Below are 17121 nucleotides of genomic sequence, written 5' to 3'. Positions count from 1 at the left end.
GATTACAGCTGTTTAGTCAGGGAAAAAAAAAACCCTTCAAAACACAATCCATCAGGACTGGTTGCTCTTGTATCATAGGATGTTAGATGAAAGGTTTACAAAATATTCAGAACCTGAGCTTCTTTGCTCTATTCTTCAGATACAGGTAGTCTTTGGCTTACGGCCATTTGTTTACTGACCGTTCAAAGTTACGATGGCACTGGAAAAAAGTGACTTATGACTGGTCCTCGCACTTATGACCATTGCAATGTCCTCACAGTCACATGATCAAAATTCAGGTGCTTGGCAACTGGCATGTATTTAGATGGTTGCAGTGTCCTGGGGTCATGTGATCGCCATTTGCGACCTTCTCAGGGGGCTGGCAACAAGCATAGTCAATGGAGGAAACCAGATTTGTTTAATGACATGATTCCCTTAGCGACCAAATGATTCGCTTAATGACCATGGCAAAAAAGGTCATAAAATCGGGCATGACTCATTTAAAGATCACATTGTTAGTGATTGAAATTCTGGTCCCAATTGTGGTCATAAGTCGAGGACTACCTGTATCTTGGAATTTACATCTCTAAGAAAGGGAAAATATACATTTTTGTTATCAATTATCAAATGATCTGATGCTATATAAGAGCAGAATAGGGCAGTTTTTGCTATGCTGAGCCTTTTCCTGTCAATCAGGATTAGTTCACTTCAGATATTTTATTAGCAAGTACTACTAGACCCAAATTCCATCAAAGAAGCTTTCTGAGCTAGTTGCACAACTACTAAAACATGAGAATAGATATGGGAGTTTAAACAAATCTTGGATCTTACTGCAGACTGAGCTTAATAACAAGAAGGTAGAGCTGAAAGAAGTACATACCAGCATAGCTTTGCATACAGATCAATACTGTAATGTCCAAAAGTTAAACTCATCCACTCAATATACCTGTCTGTTTGTAACAACTGCAGAAAAGTCAGTATATGTTTCATTCCAAAAGAAAAAGCTGCTTAGGTTTTATATCAAATCTAAAATGCTGATGTCAATGCCTGAGATGGCTGAAAGGAGCTTCCAAGAACCTGCAATGTTAAAGGCACCTGACACACTGTCTAAAGTCTTTGGGCTTTCTATAGAAAAGAAAACCTGACTAGGACCCATTGCTGAAGACAGTAGAGGTAAATGCCCTTTATGTATCTGAGCTACTAATGCCAGCAAGAACCTACAGAAGACATGAGAAATTAAGCCAAGAAACACCTAGTTCAGATATTGCTGACTGTTATTGAAAAAGCATGGGCGGAGTAAACTAAACTGTTTCTGTGTGATCAGTTCAGGTGGGAAATTTCTTTGCCTTGTATGTGTGCAGAGGAATTTGACAATGCACAAAAGTCAAAATATGCACTGATGAAACAGTTCTGTTTAAATTTGTTTCCAAGGTTAGGAAGAATAGGCTAAATTAGCTCAACAAAAGAGGGAGACCTCTTAATTGATTTTTTTCTTTCAGAGGAACTTGAAGTATACCTAAATGCTTTGGCATTTATTTCTGTAACCTGTATTTGTTCAGAATATTTTAAAAACAAATTCTAAACAAGGAATGATATATGGAAAACAGTGTTGAAAAACCAACATGAAATTAAAGACACAACTTAATGCACTTATTAACTAACTCTACATACTAAGACAGTCAAAATGTAAGAAAGTTATTTTTATGGTCAAGAAATCCATAAATTGGGTGCACTGAAATAACAGGGCTTGCTGCTAAAAATAGGTCAGCTCAGGTCTTCCTATCTTTTTGGAAGAAATCCCTTGCATAGGTTTTGTAATACAACATCACACTAGAGTCCTGACAGAAATATGACTTGGGGATCTATACTATGGCCTTGGATAGAACTCCTGTCAGGCCTCCTTGCTCAGTGTAATGGAGCATTTCCCTTAGCTTCTCTTAAAAGGAGCAAGTCATCTTCAACTGTCAGATGCTCACTGAAATGACTGGAATGTAACATATGAAGCGCTCTTAGTAACTCTGTAACTACATTACTTAGTAGAAGGGTAAATTGCCAGTATTATGTTTATATGTCAATAACATTATTATTCATAATACCATCCCAAAACAAGTATCAGAAATGCTGATGTTACTGAAACAATAACATCAGTAGACTTAAGAACAATTCCATTTGTAATGGCTGCTATTCATTTTCTATTACATAGCTGTATCGTATGTTTCAGAAGGTTACTGAAGTTCACATAGCAATCTATGTGAATAATTAAAACTTTCTACCAAAATAATAACCTTTAAGACTGCCAAACACTCACAGGGACTTAAAATTTACAATTAGGTGGGAGTTGAGAATCTGTTAGGATAGTTCTATTCTCAAGGTCTCTCCCCAAAAGAGTTGATTCACAGAAAAACCAGGCCTATATTCAATAAACTAATAGCCTGCTCTCAATGTTGGCTGCAACTGTAGAGAGATGTTTGGATGACAACTATGGTACTAGCAGAAGTAATGCAACAGTATAGATGTTGATATTATAGAAAAATATACTGATAGTTTAGCATGAACCTGATTGTGATTTGAAAAATAACTTCTTTCTTTTTTTCTTCTTCTTTTTCTGACACAGAAAACAAATGCCTGTGTAATCTGAACCACCGCATACCATTCATATTAACTTAACTGAATGGATCTTGTTCCTGATTAAATATACAAAGGGTAGAACTCACCCATCTTCCAGTGGCCAAGCATTATTGATCAAACTGAGACATGTTTTGGTTATATTGATGCCAGCCTTCCATCTGCAGGAAAGCTTCCAAGCAAGAAAACATTTTATGAACTAGACCTATGGAATTGTAGTCATGTCAAACTAACTTGGACTGTACAGTTCAGGAACTGTAAATCAAATAAGTGATCTCCATGAAATATTTCAAAGCTACATGTATGATGATTACTTATTTATTGATTAGATTTATATGGAATCTTTCATTCAGGAACTCCAGGAGGCATACAGAGCAGTCTCTCTTCCTGTTTTCCCCCCAACAACAACCTTGTGAGGTAGATTGGTTTCAGAGTGGCCCAAAGTCACCAACTGAGTTTTCATGGCTGAGGGTAGACTAGAACAGGAATCTCCCTGCTCTTAGACTAACATCTTAATCACCACATCAAACTGGCTGTCCAGTATCTTATTCTAAAAGTATATATTATTCTAAAATAATTCAAACTGTACTGTAGAGATAAAGCTTGAAATGGTTTTTAAATTCCATCTTTACTTCTTTTTACTTCCAAAAGGTCCATACAAAGGTAGACCATTTTCCCCAAAAGAACTTTATTCAGGTCTAGTTGAAACTGCCAGGGGTTGAATCCGGAAACATTTTTCTGAAAATATGTTCTAAAGTTGCTGCAGTTTTCATACTACAATATACTTTTGTATTCTATAATTACAAGATGTGGATTCAAGGAGTTCAAAATGGGGTGTTCTGATCTTACCAGAAGTGTTCTGACACCCTTGTTTCAAACTCAAACACTTCCTGAATGGTCAAAACAGCACTGGAATAAGACTATGGGAGCTATTTTCAAGTCAAAACTATGCTTTGTGCTCAAAACAGGGTTTCCTAGATCAAAATGTTTCAAATTTGGAACATTCTGTACATTATTACAAAGAATCACCTTTCAAAATATTAATTCCTGTATGTTTTGCACTACAACCTCTGAAGGAAGTATACAACTTAACCTTAAAATGCTAAGAATTTACAAAGGCCTACTTTGTTAAAAAATGACAATGCTCTGAAATAAAGGCCTATCTATAATGAAATATATTGTTTTGAATGAAGAAATCCAGTTAACAGCTCACAATTAAAACAGGAATTATTATTTATAAAAGTTTATCTTGCAGTCACATTTTATGCATAATAATTTCAGAGCAAATTCAGCGCTCAATGAGCAAATTCAGTTCAGAGAGGCTTATTCTGAAATATTATATAGGATTGCAGTATGTTTGATACTGATCATAAATCCACTCAAGTTTATTTTAAGTAAACATAGATTTGGTTAAAACTTAGATGTTAAAAATTAGTTGCTTGCTAATAAAAATATGAATATACTACAAATTAATATGAATCTATAGAATTTAGTACTTAACTGACTGAATAGTTAATATTAACATTACTTTAATTTTCAGAAAAAGTTGTATTAAATATTAACTATTCAGTTAAGAACTGAAAATAAGTCCCTGTGTATATGAACAGCATTCATTCATGTAACCTACTTGGACACAGATAGAACTTATCAGAGTATTACCTGAAGTTACTCTTATGAGCTAAATTGAGATTTCCATATGTACCTCAAGAGAAAGAAAAATGTAACCCTCACAACAATGTTGATGATTTTTTTTAAAAAAATGATATCCCAGAACTTTTACCTAAAAGTGCCCAACTGGCCTAAAAAAACAGCTTAACTTCTTGTATTCCAACTATATTACACAAATATTTTTTTCTCCAAAAGCAATTTACTTGTTACTACATTCTAAGAACTGAATATAAACAATTCTTCAAAAGTACAGTTCACCCTTTTCTACAATATGTGTGTCCAACTGAAGTTCCAAGTAGGGTTTTTCACCAAGCATCCGACTTGTTCAAAAAATATTTGTCCATATTGATAACTAGGTTAGAAAAGGCACTTTTATCAATATATTCGTGTTATCAGAGAAAGCATTCCTATAGCAAGCATTGTTTTTATTTCAAATGATAAAGCAAGGAAGCAGCACATACCAAGCTGCAGGTTACTTGGTTAGATTCCCTAGGCCTACTGAAATACACAGGCCATCTGTGCACATATCACAGTTCAAATACACCTTGAAGGCTTTAATAAATCAACAGCACAATATTCTCTTACTTTAACAAAAATGTTTTAAAAAAACAGTAACTCCACAACAGAACTGACCAAGCTATAGGAGTATGAACTGGAACTGGATGTGTTTAAAGTTTTTCTACTTCTCCAACTTCAAATTAAATCTGAACTTTGCATTGTAATAAATTTAATCTAAAAGACCCTCAAATAATATATGCCTTCAATGAGATTTATAAATACATAAATATAAATACATAAATATAAATAAACACAATGTAGGATTGAGGTAGGATTCTCAACATTGGATAGGTAGCAGTCTCTCTAAATAAGGATCTTTGAGTATTAACTACTTTAACCAAACAAATGAATCCTTAGCAGAAGAACGCTTGATGTAACGTTATAAATAATATTGAGAGTAAATTCTATATTAAGTCCTTAGATGCTGATCCATTAATAACTCTCAAAACATGATAAATAGATGTAATGTTAGTTTGCTTATAAGTAACCATAAAAAAGAACCTGGGCTTCAGAAGTGTCATAACTTAATAACTGTAACTGTGGCAGAAAGAGTTTCAAGAATTAATGTACTCTGATTTCATACTGCTGCCATTCGAAGCAAAATATTTCAATACTAATTCAAAGCAAATTATTCAGGTAACAAATTTAATCCATTTGCTATTACATAGTCTGGATACAACTTCTCAAGACCACCAACAGTAAATGCTCATAAATCCTTCTACAAACCTGTGAATAGCAGTTGGAAGGACTTTTCTATCTACCTGCATCAAAACATCACCCACAAAGCATAAAGCTAAAAATCTATGGCAGTTTGGGTTTCATTGTAAGCAATAAATATGCAAGGGCAAAACCTGTAATGAAAGGCTTCACTGCACACAACTGGGAGCAAAAAATGAACAGAGATATGCCTTATATATTACTTAAAATGGAACAACTGCCCCAGCACCTTTCAATCTGTGTTTGCTAAAAATAAAACAGAAATCAAGCGACTACTTTTTTCACCAACACACGAACTGATTCTGCCTCAAAAGTAGAAACAGAAAAGAAAACGAGAGAGGGAGAGAGAGAGAATATCAAGAAAACAAACACCCTCCCACTATCCAGATCGCTTCGCCTCGGAGTGAAATTGTGGGGTCGGAGAAAGCATTGCTTGCCTTACCTCCCTTTTCCATATAGAGACAAGCTTACCTTGGCTGCACCCCACTTTTATTTCCTTTCCTGGAGCAGTGGAGAAAGAGACACACACAAAGGGTAATAAAGGGGGAGGAGGGGAGAGCAGGGGGATGGGGGGAGCTGGTGAATTGGTGGCTGCTGCTCGTGTGTGTGTGTGTGGTGAGGTGTCTTCAGCCAGGGCCAAATAGCAGCAGCAGCAGCAGCAGCAGTAACAGTAGTAGAGGAGACGGAGCCGTGTTGCTAAGAGGCTTTGGGTCTCTTTTCTCTCTCGTCTGACGGCCAAAGCGGGGGAAGAAACTCTCCTTCTCTCACTAGGTCTCTCTGGGATCCTCTAGCTAGGCTGGGGGTGGGGGAGAAACTCAATCTTCTCGGAGCTAACCCCCCCCGCAAACCAATTCAAGGTGGAATTAGTGCTCTGTCCCTTTAACAATATAAATAAAAGGTCCCCCCAGTCTCCCCCTTCCCTCTCTTCTTCATCATCAGCTGCTGCTGCTGCTGAGGCTCTGGCTCTGGCTGGGAGAAAGATGGGAGGCTGTCACTGCGCATGCGCCCCAGGGGAGCTTGCTGGGTTAAAGGAGGGGGAGGGAAAAGTTTCCTCCCACAAGGCCCCGCGCCTAGAGCGAACCCGGAAAAAGATTCCGCAAAGATGGAAGAAAGGGGGGCGGAAGTGATAGGCGGGGAAATCAGAGCGTAAAGCGGAAGTAGGTGTGTGGGTGGAGGCGAGGGGGAAGAGAACCTTGAAAAGGCCCGCGACAGAGGCAGTCTTGTATACGGGTGTAGAAGTGTTGTTGCGCGCGTGCGTATTTGCTAGCATGGTCACATGGTAGGCGCGTGCGTGCGTGGTGGTGGTTGCTGGGAGGCTTGAGCCGTTGGCCGAGGAGTAACGACTCTCGCAGGGAAAGTTTGGGCCGTCTGTGGTTGGGCCCAGAAGAGGGAACGCAAGGAAGCTGAATGGAGAAGGGCGGCGGTGAGTCGAGAATCCGCATAGCCTGGGCGGTGGGTTCCCTTTTATTAATGGAATTTCTGAGAATGGCAAACTGGGATCACGGCTCCGAGGCAACTCAAGGATGCCTTTGGGGCGACTTCTGTTCTGCCTGAGAGAGAGAGAGCAGGCGGCTTTCCTCCTTGGTGTTCCTTCTGAGGGACATACTGTAACTGAATCCGAGAGTTCGCTTCCTCAGGATAGGATCACCCCGAATATAGGCTTTTAGAAAGGGCCCATTCATGGAGATTGAGACGATTAGAGATCTCCCGTTATGAGGGATGTATGTTATCTCCAAGATCACAGATACACCGAAGAACAGCCGGCAGTTGCCCTCATTTCCAGCTCCAGTTTATCTGCCCTCCTCTCGTAGATGTTTGATAAGCGACTTACTTGATCTTGCACGTATATAGTTTTAGGTGGAAGGAACTTGACAATTTTAGGGTGCCAAGCCCACTTGCAAAGCAGTTTCACTGACTCTGATGATTGTAGCTGGGACGGTCATTTGTTGAACTCTTCAGAACAGGGAGCTGCTAACATCCGGCAGTCACGTGGTCCGTTCAGTCCCCGGCTCTGCTGTTATTTTTACTGTAAAAATAGATGTAAGTTATGACTGGTCTTCTGTGGGTGATGAAAGCTGACAAATACTAGATTTCTACTATCTACTGATACTAGATTTCTGCACATGGAATAGCAGGGCAATTGACATAACAATTTAGTTGAGTTCCGTCTCAAAGCAGTCTCCACAGCATAAGTAGCTAACAGTGAAATAGTATCGTATGAAAGAAATAGCTTTCCAGAGTTTACATTTTTTAAACATTTCTGCTCCACTTTTTCATAAGCTTTATGAACAAAAGGCATAAAAACCTGCACCAGAATTGCTGAGGTAGGTGAAAGTTCATTTTCACATTTTGGTATATAAATATGCTGCCCTTGTATGTTACAAAAACAAAAATAGGATCAGGGGACCAGGGCCACTACAAGTTATATATGTGTGTGTCTATGTGATAAGTTCCATCTGTGTTACTTTTGAAAATGAACTCTATACTACAAGTCTCAGTATGCCAAACAGATAAGGCTGTGTTGAACAAAAAGTATAATCTAAAACATATATCCAGACATTGAATCTTTCTAGCAGGTCTACAAAGGTAAAAAGATAATTCAAAGATGGTAGTAAATGTACAAATATTATGAAGAATTATCAGTATAGAATAAAGAAGAAGACTTCCATAGTCTTCTAAGAAACTTGGCTACTTAAGCATTTTCTGGTACATACATGTATATGAGCTATTGGCAGCAAGCGTCCAGATCCTCTCAACAGCCTCTGAGTAACCTTTCATGTCCTCCTGTGAGTAACTGTCATGGCACCTGCCACCAAGATTTCAATGGCCTCAACCCTGTTGGCTTTCCATTGCACCTTGAAGACCTGGCTTGTTATTCAGGCACTGGGGCCAGTATGTTAATTGAGCCTGGTGTGTGAGGTTGGTCAGAGTCCCCCACCCATCCAAAGGTTTATTAGGTGGGTTGGTCATATTATACTCTTTATGTGTATATTTAATTATTATGTTTCTTTCTTACAGATACTTAAGTTATTGTTTTTACTTTTGTTTTTATGCTTTTATCTATTGTTCACTTCCCGGAGTCACTCTGTTGTACCACTGTATACGCACTTATAGATTACACTCACATATATAACAACCAAGGGCCTCACACCCTTCAGGATTAGATTTTCAAGAGACATGTGATTTTGGGAATAAAGAGAAGTTAGTTTTTGAAGAGAATTCAGATTATTGAAGGGAGGTTAGGATGTGAAGCTTCTTTTTTACAACTGAATTTTTAAACTGAATAATGTGTGTAACATTTAATGACTTACAGTTATTGCTGTTTGTCTCATTGAATGCTAAATGGCATTATGTGTGTCTAACACTACAATTTTCTAAATTTTATTTTATAAGTCTATTTTTGCTGCTCTAGGTTAAACAAAGAAGTGGGGAGTAAGAATTACTTTCAACATATGCAATTACTTTCTGTAATATAAAATATTTTCTCCTTTTAGAATGTGAGTTAAAATGAGCAAACGGAAATTGAAGAAAGATAGCTTTACAAATGGGGAATGCATTTCAGAGGTTAGTATTACCATTCTTACAATTTCTTTTTAAATACAAGGGAAAATATTTATAATTCAGTGATTTGTCCTTATAGTTACTGTGCACTATTTATCTGCACAAGGGATTTTGTTAGGAATATGAAGCTGGATGCAAAAGTGTCTGGAAGCTGTTAGAGTCTGGATGCAAGAAAACATTCTGAAATTGAACTCAAGCAGGATGGAGTTGCTGTCTGTTAGCTCCAGTGATATATCTGAAGGAGGCAAATCCATGACTTGGGAGTCCTTCTGAATTCATGACTACTACTGGAAGGGCTGGTAGCAGTCATAATCAGAGGCCCTTGTGCCTAACTCTGGTTGATATGCCAGTTACAACCCTACCTGGAACGGAAGGACTTTGCTATAGTGACATCTGCCCTCTGAGCTACTGTATGGGACATTACAGTGAGCTTCCTTTGAAAATCACTTGGAACTTGCACTTGGTCCAGAATGTGACAGTCCACATTACACTAATTATATGTGCTTTACACTGGTTGCCAGTGAGTTTCCAGATTAAATCACTTGGAACTTGCACTTGGTCCAGAATGTGACAGTTCACATTACACTAATTATATGTGCTTTACACTGGTTGCCAGTGAGTTTCCAGATGCAATTGAAAGTGCTGTTTTTCTCCTATTATGCTTTTTATGCCTAGAACCACCTTTTCCAATTGTTTCTCTAATCTCACCTGGGAGAAACTTCTACTAGTATTCTTTTTTTTTGGAAGTGAGGGGGAGTTGAGGCATGGAGATGTTTTGCATTGTCTTAATTAAGGTTTATAATCCTCTGGCTCTCAGAACAGCCCAGAGAAAATTAGCCCATCTGTCCATGTCTTAACCATTTACAGCTAAGAAAGTCTCTTTGAAGTTCCATCTTCACCAACCATTCCTCCATTGTGGGTAATGCCAGATCTTTCCACTTTTATGCATACAATCTCGCTGCAGTTATATACAAAAACAGAGTTCTGTGACTTTTTTCCAACTGTTTATCCATCAATCCCAAAAGAAAAGCCTCTGGTCTCAATTGTATATTTATCTTTAAAATCCTCTGAATCAGTGTGTGTATTTGAATCCAAAATTTTCTAGCTTTTTTATGTGTCCACCAAGCATGATAAGATGTCCCTTCTTCACATTTCCAACATAAATTCGAAGTGCCTCTATACATTCTAGACCAGGGGTCCCCAACCCCCGGGCCGCAGACTGGTACCAGTCCGTGGCCTGTTAGGAACCAGGCCGCAGAGCAGGAGGTGAGCGGTGGGCAAAAACAGCTGCTCTCCATCGCTCGCGTTACCGCCTGAGCTCTACCTCCTATCAGATCAGCAGTGGTATTAGATTCTCATAGGAGCGCGAACCCTACTGTGAACTGCACGTGCAAGGGATCTAAGTTGCATGCTCAGAATCTGACACTTATTTTACTCCGCCTGTGGCCCGCCCATTATTTTATTTACCACTGTTGTCTGCGCCTCTTTCCCACACTGCGTACTTGTCTCAGTCACAGTTTTGGTAAGCCCACAAGCTTTTTTTTTTTTTTTATCTGTTCAATCGTGTCCAATTCTTCGGAGACTGCCTGGACAAGTCCTGACCGGCAACCGATTCCTATTCCCGCGCAAAGCACCGCCAGCATTTCCTCCCACCAAAATAATAATAGAAATAATAATTATAATAATGGAAATAATAATAGAAATAAAGTGCACAATAAATGTAATGTGCTTGAATCATCCCAAAACCACCATTCTCCCCCGGTCTATGGAAAACTTGTCTTCCACGAAACTGGTCCCTGGTGCCAAAAAGGTTTGGGACTGCTGTTCTAGACAATTTCTCTGGTGACATATACCAATGATACATCATTTTATAAAAAATTCTTAAGATTACTATGTAAATTTCAATCCTTTTAACCACATATTTTCCCATTGTTCCATCTATATTATAACCAAAATTTTAGCCCACTTTATCATACATTCTTTCACTTGTTCTTCTGTTTCAAATTTCAATAAAAGTTTATACATTTTAGCAACTATATGTTCTTCATTTGTACACAATTCTATTTCAAACTCTGTGTTACAATGTTCAAAACGATAAACTCTTTTGTCTATTTTAAATATTTCTAATAACTGTAGATAAGAAAAACATTGACAACTATATCCCTCTGCCACCAGTTCTCTTGATTTTATTTTATATTCATGTTGGCAGAGTTCTAGTATCTCATAAGTTAGCCATTTGTGTTTGTCTATTATTTCTTGTCTGTAAAATGCTTCTTGTGCTGAGAGCCACAAAGATGTTTTCAGGCACAACCTGGGTTTGTATCTATTCCATATTATTAATATGGCACGCCTAACATAACGATTTTTAAAATCCACATTAACCTTGACTTTGTTATGCCACAAATATCCATGGCACCCAAATCTCAGGTTCTGTTCTTCTAATTCCAAGAGCCTTCTATTTCTCAGCAGCATCCACTCTTTCATCCAAACCAAATAACAAGCTGCAAAATATACTCTCAAATCAGACCTAATCCTTAACATACAATTCATATTTGTCATAGTGATACCCAGATATTTTACTTCCTTCTCAATCTTAAAACGTGTTTTATTCATCAATTCTGTTTGATCTTCTATTTTCATGTTTTTATTAACATCTTCGTCTTCTGTTGATCTTGAAACCTGCTAATGCACCAAATTCTTTTAGTTTTCCCATTAATATTTCAGTTCCCTTTCAAGGATCTTCAAAAACCAACACCAAGTCATTTGTAAAAGCCCTTATAAGTCCCTTTTTAAATCTTTACTCCACAATCCTCTCATCTTGTCTTATATTTCTATTCAGTACTTCAAGAACCAAAATAAATAAAAGAGGAGAGAGTGGGCATCCCTGTCTTGTTCCTTTTTGTATCTCACAAGGCTTTGTTGTTGTTTTTTTCAAATAATTTTATTAAGAATTATAAATGAAAAGAATAAAAATACAAAATACAAAAAATGTCAACAGAAAAATACAAAAGAAAGAAAAAAAGGGAGGGGTGTGGAAAAGAAAGAAAAGAGAAAAGAAAAAGAAGCAATTTCCCCCTTCATCTCAGCAAGTAAAGGCAATTTTAATAACCTATCACCATCTCTAAATACAACATAATCTCTCTTCTCCCCATAGCTAATCTCTTAAGTAAAAAAACAAAATCCAAATACTTCGTCAATCGTTTTTTCTCAGCAAAAATCCAGTAAGAGCAACCAGATATAACTATTTTCCTCTTTTAGCCCTGATCAAAGAAACCGACCTTGTATTCCTTCCCAAAGTTTTTAAAAATGCTCTTTAACCCCTTCAAAGAGAGTCCCAAGGGTAGTTTGCCGGTCATCTGTGTTTCAAGGCAAAAATCTTTCAGAACCTTGATAGGTTTCTTTTGAATATACAATAAGTAGAGTTTATCTTTTGTTTGTTACTTGTAATATAGTCCTTCAAAACCTTAACAGAGCTCTTTTGTATATGCAATAAAAAAAATATCGAAATCAGTTTCCTGGTTTGATATCTGTACATGTCTTTTAGGGAATAAGTCATCCACCAACTCCATTTGTGTTACATTTAAGTCCCCCTTCCAAGTAATTTTATAGACATACATTGCAATTTGTTCTTGGTCTATAACATCATTACAACATGTTATGTCCAACTTGTAAACTGTTCCAACTTCTTCCTTCGGGATGGTGCTACAGAGCACCATATGTTAAAACATCTAGATATCAGAATAGTTTTTTCCCTTGTGCCATTGCTCTTTTAAACACTACATGACTCGATATGTGCTGGACAGTGGCTTCTCCTTTTGAAAAAGTTATTTTACTGTGTAGTGTTATTGTTTATTATTTTTCTGTTGCTATCCAAACGCACTGTTGATCTTGCTGTTCGTCACTGAAGACAAATTCCTTGTATATATTTTATACTTGGTCATTAAAGTATTTTGTATTTGTAAAGCAATTGATCCATTCTGTTAAGAAGCTTAATAGAGATATATTCAGAAGTTTGCAATATAGATCTCTGCTCCATATTATTTATCCTCTAACTCCCTCTAGTGTCCAACCTTCAAGGTCTCTTTATTGTAAAAAAAAAAGCCAAAACAGTCTCCTTATCATAAAAAAGCCAAAACAGTCACCATCTTCTCATGAGAAAATATCTTCTAATTAATTCAAAACTATAAGTCCAAATCTCTCTGGCCCCTTAATCCATTGTTACCTTCTAATATCCATATACCAAGGGCTGTTTTGCTGCATAGTCCAAAAAATCATAGATTTTCAAAATTTTTAAAATCAAATTTACACCACCTTCCCTAAGGAGGAAGAAACTCACCTGATGAATATAGTAAAACCTTGCCAGTCTGAAGGGTCTTAATCTCTCCAGTAAACAGAAAAAAAATTAATAATCCAAAACAGTGATTAAAAATGAGACTTGGTCAAGTTTAATGTCCATAAAAGGCTGCTTTGTGAGTGTGAGCTTGATGTAATCCTGACTCCCAGCCACTCCACTCATAAGCCAACTGCAGAATGGCAGTTTCTGCAGCCTAGTCATGAGTGGCAGCTGTCCAGAGCCACGTGGATAATCTCAACGATTTCTCATTCTTCCAGAGAAATTTTGCTGGTCTGGATCCAGCATCCAACTGCAATTTCCCTCGCAAACCTGTTGTGCTAACAAGCAGGACGTCAGCTCATCATGGCGCTTGCAGGAAGTTGTCTCACAAAGATCTCCATTAACAATTATTTGTGCTTTCTGTGAAGTGTAAATCTATCTTACTCATTTTATAAAATTCTCTCCAAAGTTCATATCTTCTAAAACTTTAAACAAGAAAGCCCAGTTCAAATTGTCAAAGGCCTTTTCTGCATCTAAGAAAATCAATGCGGCTTGTTTTTCATTATGTTGCTCCAAATATTCCAAAATGTCAACATATTTCTAAGATTGTCCTTTAACTCTTTTAGGTAAAAACCCACATTGATCCTCGTGAATAAATTCTTGCAAAATTATGTTTAGCTTTTTAGTGAAAGCACTGTGAAGTTTTACAAAATAATGTCAAGAGTGATGATATTTCCATTCTTCTCAAATTATCTAATGTTCAGAATGATCAGTACTTTTATCTCATAGTCCTGGCGACTTATAAATATTTCTCTTTACAAATATTATTTTATAGGTACTAGTAAAATATATTATTTTCTGAACATGTATTTTTAATATGGTCTGAACATCTTTGCAAGCCTCATAAGGTAAGGAGAAAATTGTGTGTGTTAGTATTATATGTTTTTTAATAATATATGTCTAAATATTTATAGGTACAAAAACTATTACGTGAAAGATTCTGTCACCTGAATCCAAATGGAAAGTTATTTGGACTTGAGCATCAGTATAAGTAAGCAAAAAGACCTTTTCGTTTGTTTTTGAGAGTTTCATAATGAATGTCCTGGGATTTGAACTTTATAGCCTTCAGAGATCTGTCCTTCCGAAAATTAGGTTGGATGTAGAGTTTCACAATGCAGATCGCTGCAAATGTGATACTGCTGTGTAGAGAAGAGGGACGTGATTTACCTATTTTCTCTTCCTATAGCCCTCTATGGCTTTTTCTAATGTAGGATATGTTGCTGGGGTTGAAGGAGAAGAAAATAAGCAAAAATGCTCTTCTGCTCACTAAAATATCCAATTACCAGAATGGAAAGCCTCCTTTAGATTTAATTCATTTTTGCAACCAGAAGGATTCTCCCATTTCTGATAAGTAGTTCTGAATCTAATTATATTGCCTTGTAAATTCTCAAAGACACACTAAAAAGATAAAACATAAAAAAGGAACATTCCTGGTGGCACTTGTTCAAGACATCAGGTGAAAACTTTGCTTTTCTTGAATTATCACAACAGTTCTCATTGTGCTGTCTCAGTCTAATAGAACACTTCACTTGTTAGAGTGGAAAGGAACACCATTCCAAGAGGTTCAGACATGAAAGAGAACCTAAATCTGAACTGCCAATCAAACTAAACTGAATTGTCAATCTAGGTAAGAGATAGCCAAAGCCTGGAAAAATCAAACATTGAGCAACCAATGAGAAGCAAGGTTTCTCAGGTGGATTTTTTTACAAAAGGTGGGGGCCAGCTCCATCTTCCTTTGCCTTTGTGTATTTTGGATGAGGCAAAGTAAGAAGAAACCTCAGTCCACAGGAACCTTAGTTGGGGATCAGTAAATTTTACAGCTAGCTAGGGGCCAGTGCAACTTGATGCAGTGAGTGAGTGAGTGAGTGAGTGAGTGAGTGAGTGAGTGAGTGAGTGAGTGAAAGAAAGAAAGAAAGAAAGAAAGAAAGAAAGAAAGAAAGAAAGAAAGAGAAAGCGAGCGAGCACACAGCTGACAGAAATCAGTCTTTTTCAATATAGTTGTTCAGTTCTTTTTGTTATCCTACCTCTTTCTGCCTGGAGAGGCTATGGAAGGAAATCCAGGAAGGAGATTATTACTATTCTAGAAAGGATTTTCTCTGAAATAAAGTAGCTAGTGGCAGCACTACTAAATAGTCTTTCCCCAGGAGTTGTGGATGGCTGCAGTAGGCTTGGGATGCAGTGTTTGGAGATTCCCATATGAAAGTCAGAGATCCCACTCTGCCAGTTCCCAACCCAAGTGGTCTGATTATACCTTATAAATTAATATCCATTTTGATTAATGTTCAGCCTTTCTATTAGAGAGATGCTGAAGAAGCAAGGTTTACTGGTTAAGGTGTTAGGAGGAGTAAGATGAAATGACATCAAGGGCTCTCTGAAACTGGTTTCTCAAAATGATTTGATGCTCTTGATCAAGAAGACCAGTAAGACCCATGGTCTCCCAATCACCCACTGATTCCCAAAAACTTAGTGGCACTCTGCTAGGTCATTAACAGCCTGGTCAAGACCACAGCATTCATGGCCAACATCAGTTTAAACTTACTGCAACTCTCAGCACAGTTGTAGCTGCAAGTATTGCCATATATGGACATCTGTGGCTCAATACCTGGAACTTAATTGCTGTTCCAAGTAATTCTGCTGCTTCCTAGGTAGTTGTCTTACCTAGGAGGACAGCTCCTTGGCAGCTTTTTCTTCTAATGCTGCACTGAGTGACACATGCACAGGAGCAACGTCATCCTTATTCTTTCCTTTTAAGTGCTATTAGCTTAGGCTGAAGCTTTCTTTAGCAGACCTGGATCAAGTATTGCATTATTTGAAAGCTTATTCAGTGAGTAGCTGCCATTTTATTAAGAACCCTTTTGTCAGACCCAGCTAAGGATATTCTCTGTCTACAATTGGAAAAAGAAGCTTTTTTCCACTCTGGATAGATGGTATATAGCTATTCTCCTTCCCAGTGACTATGAGTTTTTATTCTTTTCGGTTATTAGTACTGTGTCAACCATATGGTGAATATGAGTTATAATCTTGCCATATGATGGGAAATCATGTTGATATATTTAGTAGCTTTATTGGGAATTTTCAAGTATTTCTTGGCTGAAATTTAGTTATTTGGGTATTTATATGCTTTAAAATAGTTGAATGGTAATTTGTTTTTCAGCTGAGATGAACTTTGGTGTCTGAAAATTTCCCAAGTTATGCCCTTGTCTGAAGTTGAAATGTATGTCTTTCTTTTCCCATAGGCATTTACTTGAGCTGTTAAAACATACTGCTATTAATGGTGAAAGCAATTCTGTACTTATTATTGGACCACGGGGGTCAGGAAAGACTCTGGTAGTACTTTTAAATGTGTTTATGTTTTGTATATTAGATAATTGTCATTTCGTTATTCAGAGTATTTAACTTTATTAAGCCTTAGCTTTCCCTCCTTATAATTATAAGTTGAGTGATGTAACTACTGATAGAATAGTGTTCATTTGCAGAATGGATTCTTTCATCACATTTTACCTTTCCCCCCCCCTGAAGACTCCTCCAAACTTGCTACAGTGACTCTCAGAGATAGATGTGAGAGGCATACGAAGAAGAGTCTGAGCAGAAGGCAATTGGTGAAATATTGGATGAAATGC

The 17121-nt window shown here is 37.3% G+C and overlaps 2 protein-coding genes across 8 annotated transcripts in view; one reads left to right on the top strand and one right to left on the bottom strand.

The window, feature by feature from the left end:
- Positions 1 to 6531, bottom strand: part of MBD5 (methyl-CpG binding domain protein 5) — a 157977-nt gene extending 151446 nt beyond the window's left edge. For all 4 annotated transcript variants that reach the window (XM_088146532.1, XM_088146531.1, XM_088146533.1 and 1 more), the window contains exon 1: positions 6019 to 6531. The gene's annotated coding sequence lies outside the window, so the exon portion shown is untranslated. The remainder of the gene's footprint in view (positions 1 to 6018) is intronic.
- A 175-nt stretch (positions 6532 to 6706) lies between these two features.
- Positions 6707 to 17121, top strand: part of ORC4 (origin recognition complex subunit 4) — a 34128-nt gene continuing 23713 nt past the window's right edge. The window contains exons 1-5 of one of the 4 annotated variants that reach the window (XM_007422631.4): positions 6707 to 6970; positions 7828 to 7871; positions 9042 to 9111; positions 14416 to 14492; positions 16738 to 16828. In XM_007422631.4, coding sequence (XP_007422693.1) covers positions 9055 to 9111; positions 14416 to 14492; positions 16738 to 16828 — 225 coding nt within the window. In that variant the 5' untranslated portion in view covers positions 6707 to 6970; positions 7828 to 7871; positions 9042 to 9054. Of the gene's footprint in view, positions 7000 to 7827; positions 7872 to 9041; positions 9112 to 14415; positions 14493 to 16737; positions 16829 to 17121 lie in introns of all 4 variants that reach the window. The other 3 variants (XM_025162960.2, XM_007422630.4, XM_007422632.4) reach the window with 3 other exon arrangements.

The sequence above is a fragment of the Python bivittatus genome, unplaced genomic scaffold, assembly GCF_059951505.1.
Source record: "Python bivittatus isolate LINGU-HERP-01145 unplaced genomic scaffold, Pbiv_v1 ctg000480_np1212, whole genome shotgun sequence".
In the NCBI taxonomy this organism is placed as follows: Eukaryota; Metazoa; Chordata; class Lepidosauria; order Squamata; family Pythonidae; genus Python; species Python bivittatus.
This window is presented reverse-complemented; position numbering and strand designations above follow the sequence as displayed.